A 12,949-nucleotide genomic window follows, 5' to 3' on the forward strand; every position below is an offset into this window, starting at 1 on the left:
GCGTACATAGCCGACTTATCATCACAGTGCATACCAATGTGATCTCTCAGAAAGCATGAGGTGCTGTACGAGGGGTTCATTTCCTGGGTAATGTGTTTACATTGGTATTTTACGATGTGACCTGCTTGGGATTTCGTGCAGTGTGACAGAATCATACGCATTGGTTTCTAGATCAGCAACATTTAAACTGAAAATAATGCAAAAGGTCAAAGGCACTGAACATTTAATTAATTAAATAAAGCTACAGACTCCCCAATTCATACCTAAAAGAAACAATGCCTCCAACTATACTTGGGTGAGACCTAAAAGCAAGATGCAAACACAAAGACATTTCTAGGATTCTTAATATCCAACCGTAAAACACTCTTGGCGAAAGGACAAGGTCTTTGTCTGATCTCAGATGGCCATGTCCAATTGTCTGCCTGTCTGTCACTTTCCCATAAGCCCTCCATAGAGTGCAGCGACCTGAGGAGTCCAATCAGAATTTATTATATCCATAACGATGTCCCGTGCGTACGCCTGTCAATCACACACTCACAAGAACACGAGTGCATTAAGACACAAATAGACGCACAAAAATAGTGTCACCAAGCCATAGTCACATGTCACTACCTTCCTGCAGAAAGATTGTGATAGATATAAATAAGCTGTGATATTATTGAGTGCTCATATTGCTTCTCATCACCATCCATATTGACACCAAAATACTAAGAACACTTAACTGCAGCATAAAAAGCAGAAAAGGTTGGCATGGGTGCCGTTAATTTAATTATGACTGATCACAAGTATATGAAGCTTATCAGGTTATTATCAGAACCAAAAAGGCTAACTAACAAACGGATAGCTCTCTAGCTCTTCTAGGGACAGAATGAAGAAGTAGAGCGGGCCAGTCAGGGTTTATGCTTCAACTCTGCAAGGATCTGAGCGGAGGTTACCAAAAGTGCAGTGGGGCTTTGCTGCTTGCTCCGTTTGAGGGCCTAAACCAAGGACTCAAAAGATGAGCGGAGCATTTTAGGGAGTCAGTATGTGTATGTGCATGCATGTGGAAGTAGTTTTTCTGTGCATGTGTAGCCGTGTGTGTGTGTGTGTGTGTGTGTATTATTGTATTTGTGCGCCAGTGTACACTAGGGCAGGATCAGTCTACTAAATCCACACTTGAAAGAGTAGCTCAATCAAGCTCTCCCACCCATCTCTCTCTCTCTCGTTGCCCGTCTCTCTCATCTCGCCGATGCTCCCCTTCTCTCCCAGTTCAGGGAGAGTTGAAGAGTTCACAGGACTAGGGAGCAAAAGAGCGCTACAGAGGGCAAAGACGAACAACTGTGAACCTTTGCACTTCCCATCAGCACCTCTTCAAACTGTCAATCAACCTAAGCAGCAGCAGGGCGTTACACAACAGAGAATAGATATATATATTGCGAAATGCAGCTAGTTATTTTAGGGTGCAGTCACACTAGGCTATCCGTACTCTGCCAAAGCACGTCTGACCCCCAAAGTCCAGTTTGTTTGGCTAGTGTGAATGTTGTTACATCACTGTTACTTCTTAGCCCTTTCAGTATAGGCGTTTCCATGTCAGACATCCTGGTGCCTAATCCCAAATGGGTCAATTATGAGATTGTTTTAATGCAAAACGATCATCATAAAGTCTAAAGTGACATCATTTTACCACCAGCTTGTAGACAAAACAACATTTCAGTCCATTCTCCCTCTTTTGTTTAATTTCCGCAGCGGAGTCCTCTTAAATGACAAGCAAAGCCTGCTCCTTGAAAGGGAATAAGAAGCATGACCTCACATTTTGTTTCCTGTGCTTTTTAATAAAGGCGATTTTTACGCTGCCAAATGTGAAGAAGATGCCCTTCATTAGAACACTGCATTCCCACTGTGTCCATATTTTAATCCAATCTAGTTTAGCATGATAAGGGCATTACTGCCAACCGGCTCTACTGCCCACCCCCTCATATGTGCATGCACATGCACGCAATGGCATGAAGAAAATATAGTGCCCCCAAGAGTCCATAGGTAGATAATGCACCGGGGTTTACCTGACACTTGTTCTGCCATACCGACATTATGTCACTTCTATTGATTTTTATGTCATACCCTAGGCCATTGCCATGCCATTAAGGTAATGTGCATTAAGAGGACAGCCCCTGATCAAAGCAGAATTAAATGCCAGATCTACAATAGAAAACAAAACATTTTTATTTATCTGATTAATGCTTTATTAATAATATTAATTGAAAATATGTTAATTGAAAATATCCAATTTAAAGGGTCATCAATTTAAGCATTTAGAGGTGAATTTTGATAGGCCGAGAAACCTATGTCTATCTAATGGAAGGATCTTTTCATTACATTTAAATGAACAAAGAATGCTTGAAAGAAAATGGCCTCTGGTGGATTGCAATGAGTCATTAAGTAGCTCTATAAAACTTATTTGAATTAAGGGTAGAGGGAAACTTTTTATGAGAAAATTTTCATTAGTCTCTCAAACGAGCTTGACGCCGCTTTCTTGTGTGAGGTATAAAATAAGAGAGCCTCTTGTTAACCCGATAAATGGTTCAGGTAGTGAATCACAGGACCATCTTTGACACACTTGTCAGGCTGCAAAATGCACAGACATTTCAGGGAAAGCGAGGAGGCTATTTTTGTGGCACTCCATTCAGATGAGTGTTAACCAAGAGCTGTCAGTGAATTAAAAAGGACACCCAAAGGGTTTTTGCAGTGTGTGTGTGTGCGTGTTTTAACAGTGACACATTCTGCATCACTATTTAGAACACTGCTGCTTCCTCAAGTTTTTGTGTGCACGCACATATTTGAGTGTGTACGTGTCAACATCCTCTGTGTGTACATACAGGCTGTGGAGATCTAAAACACTCCTGCTCTCTGAAACAAAACAAGGGGCCCTAAGAAGTGACAGGAAGACTGAATGGAGACAAGCAATCCTTAAAAAAAAAAGAGAGAGGAGGAGGAGGACATGAATTGGAGTGCTTTCCACATCGTCAGGCTGGGCTAAGGCTTCACCGGGACCGACAGCGTGTAATGATCGAAGTAGACAGGAGATCCCGTCATGATGTCACCTCATGTGTCAGATATAACATCCATAAACGGTGCAGTTTAGATGAACCAAACAAAAAGTTACACTTTATGGACCAAGTCAAGTCAAGCTGGTACAGTTGACCCTTTTCAGGCTTTTTTTTTCCTAGATTAAACTTTAAGATTGTGTGCATAGATGTGCTATTGAATGAATATATGCTGATAAATTATAATGATATACAATATATTGTAGGAGATATATCTGGGCTAAACAATGTCTTTGCTGCAGATTTTCACCCCAGGTTTAAAAATATAAATTGAGTACACGTGTAAACATAATTCTAAAGTGACGCTACTCTCCTTGCTTAGCCCTGTATGCCTGGCATGGGCTGGCCACATTTCCCCAGGACCACCGAGCCCTGTGCATAGCCGCCTGATGGCGTATCTGGGCCTTCAGCTGTCCTGTCCACCTGGTCACCGCGGTTGATGGGAAAATACAAATTGCTTGCCAAAACCCTATCAGCAGCCTTCACCAGAGGCACAGCGCATGAGGAAGTTGAGGCGGGGTGGAAAGTGGAGATGAAATGCGACAGTCACAGGAGGCGTACACAGCTAGCTAGTTTTTCCACTCCAGTGGGGGTATGGCCAACCTGTTCTCCTGGTCTATATATGGAAGTAAACAGGATGCTTCGAACAGTGGGATAGCAGAAGTGTTCCATATGTAGTCAAATTGGAGAGCATTGGAAAGGCCTCTCTCAGCACTATTAAATCAGAACTTTGCCGTTTGTATCACCTCCCTTGGAAAACTCCCATGACGTTACTTGTGGAGAACATTAAATAACTTAAGCATCTACCATCCAGCATGCGTGTGTGTGTGTGTGGTATGTACTCACAGCAGGTACGAGGAGCTTCTTGACCTCCTCCACCGCTCTCCTCATCTTGATCTCGGCTCTGCCCTGCGTGTCTTCAACTGTGATCAGGACATGAAGGTCTTCGTTTAAGTGTTCCCAGTTTGGCTTCCCTCTGTTCTGCTCCTCCTGGACAGAGATGGAGAGAGAGAGCATGAGAGATGGTGAGTGAATGTGACAGTGTGGGTGTGTTGGAGCACCAGTGCAGCAACACAGCATATCAGAGGAAGCGGAGGCGAGAGGCAAGCATACACAGAGGACGACGGGACCCTGTGAAGAGAAGCAGGATGACAGGAGCGGCCCTTTAGTCAGCTATTTAGCTTTAACTTTGAAAGGACACCCTTCTTTAATAGATCCCTGGCTTCACAGAGACAAAGACGACAGCTAGCCCTGCAGCAATTAATATCAATGAAAAGATGGATGGGTGCAGGGATCAGAGAAGAGATGGACGGGGATAGTTTTAAGCCACACCAACTTAATACGTAAGAATGCAATTATGATACATGGATATATTTCACAGTGCCGCGGGACTGTGTGTGAATGTGCACAAGCCTCGTCTGACTGTCTCTCACTCATGTTTGCGTGGACAATACTGTCCAGGTAACAATGGCACCCTGAGGGAGGCTTCCCCCCCCCCATCTGAAAAGGCTACGCCAAAGCACTCATAGGGTGCCAATTTGTAGCGCTAGCAGTACCTGAAGGGCAAAATGGGCTGCATTCAAAACTGACATCATAGCTTGATAGCCTTTCAACACAGTCAAAAAGGAAGCCATTATAAGATTTGAATTGGGAAAGCTGAGGTTGGGAAATGTTGCACAGCGTTTTTCAGGCGACTCCATGTAAAGCTCAAACCTGTCTCTTTTGTGAAAAGGTAAAATGGGATATATAGAGACAAATATAGAACACACACACACACACACACACACATTTAGCATTGATACTTTATTCCTTCTTTTGGTTGCCCCACTGACAGTAAATGCCGGGAGCAGACACTAAGAGTGCTCTAAAAAGCTTTTGAGGTTGTATCACATGTCACTGTACAACCATGAAAGTCGGTTTGAAAGCTGACTACTTCCCCGAGGTGAGGAGTTGAGGTCTAGGTCGTCTGAAACAGACATAACCTCAGATTCTCGGATGTGTGACACCACATTCAAATATCGAAACGGGATTCAAATGTTACTATTTGACTCATTTTATGAAGACAAAAATGTCAAAATTCATGCAATTTAAAAAAAAAAATTCTGAATTGCAAATTTCAAAAAAGAAGGTCAGAGTCTCAAGCAGTCAACTGCATCCCAGTTTTCTCCCCTCCTGCTGTCAGTGCAGGTTTGTACAGACTGTTGATGAACACTTTGTCGTTTACCACCACCCATAACAACCAACCCAACTTCAGATCACTCATTTGTGAGTGTGTCTAATTAACAATGCATTGCGCTGCTCTGCAGGGGGTCCACCTGACATGATTTCAATACACTCAACTAGCACCACACAGTGAGACTGAGCATGCACACACACACACAAACGCACACACACACACACAGAGCTTGAGCCGAGTGCCACCCACATGCTTTGTACTCTAGAGACCTGTTGCCATGGCACTGCTCTTTAACACACACACACACACACACACACAACACAACACACACACACACACGAAAGTTCAATATTCCAATCTCGTTTTCCTCTTTTCCACATGGGGGGAGAGCCTAGTTTCAGCAGTCAGGCCATTATTTCACCATGGCTGTTTGCTTATGGCCTATTAGGGGACATGGGGATGAGAAGGTGACTCAGCATTTTCTAGAAGGGGGCATAGACGGGCCACAAGGGCTGCCTCTGAATGCAGGGCACTGGGTGGATAAATAAATGCATTATATTGACAGATTGTTGCCCAAGTTGGACCCAACAAGATTAGTCATTCACTTGTCTGTGTGTACATGGCAATGCTCTGGCAGCATTGTGGGCAAAGAGATCGGGGAAAACACACAAGGTCACCGAGTGCCCTTTGAGAAAAAGTGACAGCATGACAAACGGGAGGGAAGGTGGAGGGGGAGAAAAGAGAGGGGAGACGAGATGAGCGCTAAAGGGAATGCCGGGAAGGCCTTTGAAGAGAATGTCCACGCTGGCCCACATCAAATGCCATGACTATGACCATATACGACAGGGTAATCTGTTTTGGCAAAATATGTAGCATGAATAAATAGCACGGACACTGCATCTAGGAACAACATCTAAGAATAGGATCAGAGGGAAAGACTGCTCGCCGGTTATGTTGCCTGACTTCTATCGTCTGTTCAGCACCTGTTTGCCTGCTGGCTTTCACACCCTTCAGCTTGAGCCAAATACACTTTATGGCCATTAATTCTCAACATTGATGACACCACATGGAAAAAGCAGACTAATATAGAAGGCTGTCCTTTTTTTTCATCCTTCACTATCTTGTTTTAGGCTGTACTAAAAGAAATAAAGTGGCAGATTACATGTTACTTTATTGATCTTGTTGACACCATCATTTCACCTGCCCCCTTCCACAGTGAAGTTACACCATTGGGTCAGGTACACCCCTGAAGCTGAAAAAGATTCATTGCTCTACTTAATATACCAACCTGCCGACTCAATAGGATTGTGGACTACCTGACGCTACAATTTTGTCCTGCAAGTGTCATAAATTAATCTGTTTGCACTGTTTTAACTCTCCTGCTCTGAACAGTCCCTTCTCCTTTGATCCTAAAGGACATTCCCAACTGGGGTCAATGTAACCGAGGCTAAATGCCAGCACACCAAACAGGTGCTGTAGGGAGCATGGTAGGACAAGAGAGGGCAGACAGGGCTGAGGAATGATAATGGTAAAGATATACGATACTAAATATTAAAGGACAAATTCCTTCTACTTGGCTTTCAAGTAAGACAATGTGCCTTCAAATACTTAAAGATTCACTCAAATGAAATACATCATAACTTATTGGTGAGGACAGATTGAAAACTAGAGAGGGTAATGCCAAACAGGTCACCTAAATGCCAGCTCTGTGTGAAACCATACTGTAGCACTCCTCAATAGGGGACATTATATTAATTATAGCTTTAATAAACCATGTTGCAGGGGCTTCTTAACCTTGTGCTATTTGCCCTCCATGTGTAACGCAGCCATCTCTCAAAGCCATTTAAAGCAACCAAACCCCAAGACATCAAAAGTAACACATTGGAATGCCTTTGTTTTTCCTCATCAACATTAAAGCTCCCTAGAAACCTTAATAAAATTAGAAACTAGTTTCAGACGAGGTAGAAAAACAAGTCAGCTTAAACTTTAAACAAAAGCAGTTGGCATGCTGCAGGGCAATCAAGCTCAACATATCGATTTGCAATGTCACACATCAGTTCTTAAGCAATAAAATGTGGGTGCCGCACTGTGGCACTGTCTATTTGCTGGCAGGGGTTGAAGAGCCAAGCCTGGAGCCTATTCTGGTCTGCCACTGACAGTGCTGACACGACCATTTTAGCCATTATGTGCCAAAACAATCATCAAAAAAACTAAATCAGATGAAATTCATTTGATAAAGAACATTTCTAAGAGTGCAAGTCTGAAAGGACACTTAGCACAATAGGCAACTGTTTCACATTGCACAAAATAACTGTAATCTCACAGTGTATGCTAGTGAAATAGAATTAGGGAGTTGTTTTTGCAAAAGGAAATCCCGATTCTATTTGTGCAACGGTCGATATAACATACCTGTGATTTAATTGCTGCTGTTCTTGATGTTGTTTTGCATTAAGGATGACTAAGAGTGAAAACCAGGGGGACTCAAGCTGCCACATTAGATAAAGGTTTGATTGGAATGAGGCTCCAGGAGGAGGCTCTTTTCCTTCCAACTGTTTAGACAATAATCATCAAAAAGAACATAACATGCATGCTTCATTCCTTTGGGCAGTAACTTACGACTTTACAAGATTTAACAAACAGACATAAAGCACCAAAATACGAGGAAGAGCAGTGAGTGAAACTTAAAAGAAGAACTCGCTATGGAAATAGTGTGTGATCCATCCTGTCTCAACAAATATGTCAAAAAAGAATGTCCAAAAGTCGTTACGGAAATGTACTTTGTAACCCTCAAAGGCAATTTATATTTAGCCCAGTTTGATCAGAGATTGAGGTGCAGTCGTGAGACAGGTTATTATCCTGTGTTTGTCTCTTCAGTCTCCCATCAACACATGTGCACGTTTGAGTTAAGTGATTTCACCATTTTCACACTGATTATTGCTAATATGTCAATACAGAAAAATTTATATATATTCCTGCTGGGTTCTCACTACATTCTATGCTAAATATGCATGTTAAAAAAAGAAGAAGAATTCCTCCTCATTTGAATACAGACTACATGCATAGTTTATTGGCATTAAAAACCAGAGTTCTTCTTAAGTACACAAGCGAATGGGGCTTATGACGAAAATGATGTTACATTTAGTTAGTTCACCTTTAATAACGTGGTGACCTGTTCAAATTATATAAGTAACTATAGTAGTAGGTACAGCGTTTCTTTTAATATAAACAGAAAATATAGAATTAAAAAAAAACTATGAGAGAATATATTATCTGGCCACAGCGAACAAAGCAAAGGCTAAAAAAGGATTCTGGTATCAGGACAGTAGTGACAGCAATTAAAATAATTTGCACACATGCTATAGGAAACCAAGAAAATCCACTCGTAAAAAAAAAACATATCGGTAGATACCCAGTATCAACATAATTTGAAAGGGAATGGGAAGTGACGAGGACATCCCCAATTATAAGCATTATATCTGATATGTACTGCATTTTTCTCTCCCCCTGCTTCTTTCCTCCCTACTGTCTGCTTGATCTGATTTCCTTCTCTCCCTATTGTTCTTCATTGTACTGTTCTCCTCTCCCATTCCCTCAGTCTCTGCTCGACTCTCTCCCACTGCATAGCTCCAGTGAGCCGACTCCCCGCCAGGCAGTACGGCCCAGGAGGGAGCAACCAGCTGAATTATTGAGAGCATAAAAACGCTGCCGCTAATGGATCCTGAATAAACACACTGGCTAAGCTGCTCCCGCGGCTTCCTCTGCTGCCACAGGGCATCAAGCTGGAAATAGTGAGGTGGAGGATGCAGCGATTGGAGGCTACGTCGGAGGCTTTGTCTGGGGCTCAGCCACAGTTATGACACCCTAGCCATCCAAAAATGTGTGGGGTACAGGAAGCAAACCTTAAAGTGGCTATTGTGATTTATTGACAGTGGAGACAAAAAAGATGTAATAAAAAAAAAAATCAAAACCCTGAGGAAAGGCATTATTCTGCTTAGCTGTGTTTTCCTATAAATGTTTAACTGTCTTGTGCATTTGTTAGTGTTGAAACTGTGCAGGGCCTTTGACATGTTCTTTCCAAACAATGATGCCAAGATGGTAAAAGAATATTACGGTAATCATAGATGTAATGATTTAAGTTGACCACCTTGTGTGTGTGTGTGTGTGTGTGTGTGTGTGTGTGTGTGTGCTTGCTTGACCGCGTTTACTTCCATTTAACTATTCCTGGATCTAATTCCACAGTTGAAGTGCCTTCGCCTGGTTCTGTTTAAATGAACACACTCGGGGAAATGAGGAGAAGAGATAGAAATTAAAACACGAATGGAGGAGCCATAAAAAAAAAAAAAAAGGGAGAAAATGTTGGCCCTGCAGCAGACTGGAGCTATGAACATTATGACTCACGTGAAAATCTGTGTACATCCGAGTATGAATCGTTTTTTGTTACTATGCACTGAGGGCAGTGTGAGTGTGTATAGAGAAGGAGATTCCCATACCAAATGGGACGAAATACACTTCTTCTGACTTATGTAAATGCATTGTAAAATAGCACCACTGCCTGGCAAATCAGAGCAACTGGGAGAAAAAAGGCAGATTTAAAAACTAAGATGCAACTCCAAAAAAATGTCACTCACTCAATGAGGAAAGACCTAAACAGCCAAAAGCAGCCATTATAACACGGCATGCACAGATGCTTGATATCCACAATTTTCAAAACTGTCAATTTGTCCTCAGAACTTCAAAGTACATCATCAAATCTGATCTGACACACTTTGGAATGCCTTGGGGGTGCATGTGAGTTGCTGTAGCATTCATGGCATGGTGCATCAAAATTCAATATGTAGGCAGCTGAAATATGCCAAGACTTTGTGGGCTTGAAAGACATACTACTGCGATGGTTAACCTGATCGCAGGGCAAAACAGGACAACTAAACATGGTCAGCATTGATTTGCAACACAGTCAGACGTTCTAAGTTTTCATATGCTGTTATGTGGATGTTTAAATGCCAAAACATATTTTGCAAAAAATAGTGCAAATGCAGGTAAAGTTACACAGAAAGGGTTTCTTCCTAAGTTCGTCCCTTGGGTCTCAGGATATGAATACACACAACATTAACCTTTTAAGTGTCCGACCTCAGCTGAGTAGGGCTGAAAATAGAGGCCGCCCCTGGCCTTAGCTGCCTGCCTCACTACAGCCTTCTGCTTTCCACTGGACAGCGTTTTGCAAACACCCATATCGAATGTCAGTATGAAACCACCAGGCAGCAATTTTCACATTATTGTGTAACATTTTAAAGACACAGGATGAATGTAGAATGTTGTTACTTGTATGAGTGGAATCTATCGAGCGTTATTATGAGAAACAGATATAACACTTGATACTGATGAGCTTACCTTCTTCTTGTCTCTCATGGAGCTCTTGCCCCGCACCATGATTTTGCATCCCGTCTCTGCTTCCAACTGTTTGGCTGTGAGTCCCCGAGGGCCAAGGATTCTCCCCACAAAGTTATACTGCAGATAGAGAGAGAGAGAAATACACCAGTGAGTCTACAGGTGAATAGAGTGAGACATTACTTGACACCAGGATGTCCGTAATATGAAATCAGTTCATCTTGACAGGATAAAGGCAGTATTGTGTATGCACACACAGTCAAAAACAAAGATTCCACCTTGCAGAGCTTCTTAATAAATTAATTTGAATAAATGTTTTTGTTTTCCAGTCTAACTAGATTTCCAACCAAACGCTACAGAGGGGTTGGCGTGCACGTACTTAATCATCTCCACATGGTCTCAAAATACTCTTGAAAAGAACATAGAATCTATAGGGAATTAGTCTGGGTGGGAGTGGTGGGAAGAAAACAAAGGGGAAATGGAGAGGAAGGGTGATGAGGGCGAGGTTTGTTCTGAGGTGAGTGCTTGACACAATTTTCTTATCAAGGCCCCCCTTTCACTGGTGAGTGGCTTTGGAGCTTTGTACCAAAAGGAAACGTATTTACCGTCCTAATCCTCTCCACTTGAAACTAGCTTCCAACGGGATAAAGGGAAAATGTGTTGAAATAATCCAACACAATTTCCAGCCAAAATAAAAACAGAAGGAAAGGAGAGCTGGGGAGAGGGGGGTGCACAGTGACGCATAAAGAGGTAAACAACAACAACCCAAGCCCTCAGTGCACACAGCGGCTGGTGACCATGATGGGTAAGAATCTTTGACACTTTTAAAACAGGATGTTTTTACTGAAGTGGAATTGTCCAAACCTGAAACAAGTCAAAAGCTCACCGCTCAAAGCTTTGACAATGAGAAGAACAATTGTCTGCGTCTTGATGTGTTACATTGAGCCCCAACACCACTGCTTTAAATTCTTAAAACACAGTCACATCGGCTTACGCACTCTGCCGCACCAATGCCTCGACAAAATCCAAAAGGCCATCAGAGAAGTCACATTTAATTACAGTGCGATTACAAATTTAAAGTGATGTTTGTGCATTTACCCTAAACTACGTAAATATACACGTGTGAGGACAAGTGAAACTCCAGGCTGTTTTCCTTTTCCCCCCGTTACTGGTCTTGCCGGCAATCAAAGCCCGTCTCAGGCAAGAAAGACACACCCTATGACTGGAGAGATGCTGGAAGTCTGCCTCTAGCATGCAACTACACAGACTTACGCGTGTGTCTCTGTCACAAGGCAACTGTCTGTTTGGTTAACTCAAATCCAGGAAACCGGCACAGGGGCTATTTGTGCGAGTTTGTGCGCCTACTGTGGAATGTAGGGGCACCTGTCCTCGGAGGTTAGCCACCAACGATGCACGGCGGCTTGCTTCTGACTTGTATGCACACCCACACACCCTCAAGGAGCACAGGAGAGAGCTGTCTGTCTGCATCACAGCACCCGCTGCAGACAAGGGTGAACCCCACGCTGGGGGCATTATAGTGTTGCTGTGGTACTCCTACACAACACACATAAGACACACACGCATAGCCTTGAACCTTTTACACAAAAGCTACAGTGACAATGTCCTTGGTGTTGTTATCCAGCCTACCCCGCTAGCAACGGCAGTACCATATTTGAAAAGAAATGCTAGCTGTCATTTGGCGCACACACACAAAATGTATACCCGGGTGGTTTAAAAAGTTATTTATATGTAGGTTACTGTGCAGGTTGGACATGTGACAGTTCCCACTAGCCTGGCATGATAAAATAGCTTCCATTAGGCCAAATCCCATCACATTTAGCCACTATAAATATATTGAATACATACAGTAGCAGAATTACAGACAGGAGTATAAAGACGGGAAATATGAGGAGGTTGCTTGTCAAAAAATCCTAAAATCTCTCACACATACACGCACAGCATTTATCATTTTATTAGCTGCCCTGCTCTCGCTTTGTTGCTAATACCACTCCCTCTCTGACTGTGTTCCTCTGTGGACATGAATATGTTGATGACTATTGCACTTGACAGTGAGCAGGGGCTTGATGAAGGAAAGCCGAGAGAAATAAAGGGAGAAAAGGTTAGAGAGATGATGGCACAAGAGCAGAGGGGGGGAAAGCCACAAATGTCTGGTTTTTCAGTGCTGGTGGAGCTATTATGAGTAAGGAGGACCAACACTTCCGCTACATTCTCTTAGTTTACCCACTCGAGATGTGGAACTGCACTTCATCTGAGAGGTCACAAAGGGATAAAGGATCGGGGCAAGCAG

The 12,949-nt window shown here is 42.8% G+C and overlaps 1 protein-coding gene across 5 annotated transcripts in view; it reads right to left on the reverse strand.

Moving 5' to 3' along the window:
- qkia (QKI, KH domain containing, RNA binding a) overlaps positions 1–12,949 on the reverse strand; it is a 68,324-nt gene that overhangs the window by 24,513 nt on the left and 30,862 nt on the right. For all 5 annotated transcript variants that reach the window (XM_084012674.1, XM_084012671.1, XM_084012672.1 and 2 more), the window contains exons 3-4: positions 10,645–10,761; positions 3,927–4,070 (exon numbers count right to left, since the gene is read on the reverse strand). In XM_084012674.1, the coding sequence (XP_083868800.1) occupies positions 3,927–4,070; positions 10,645–10,761 (261 nt within the window). The remainder of the gene's footprint in view (positions 1–3,926; positions 4,071–10,644; positions 10,762–12,949) is intronic.

This window comes from Eutrigla gurnardus (genome assembly GCF_963514095.1).
Source record: "Eutrigla gurnardus genome assembly, chromosome: 7".
In the NCBI taxonomy this organism is placed as follows: Eukaryota; Metazoa; Chordata; class Actinopteri; order Perciformes; family Triglidae; genus Eutrigla; species Eutrigla gurnardus.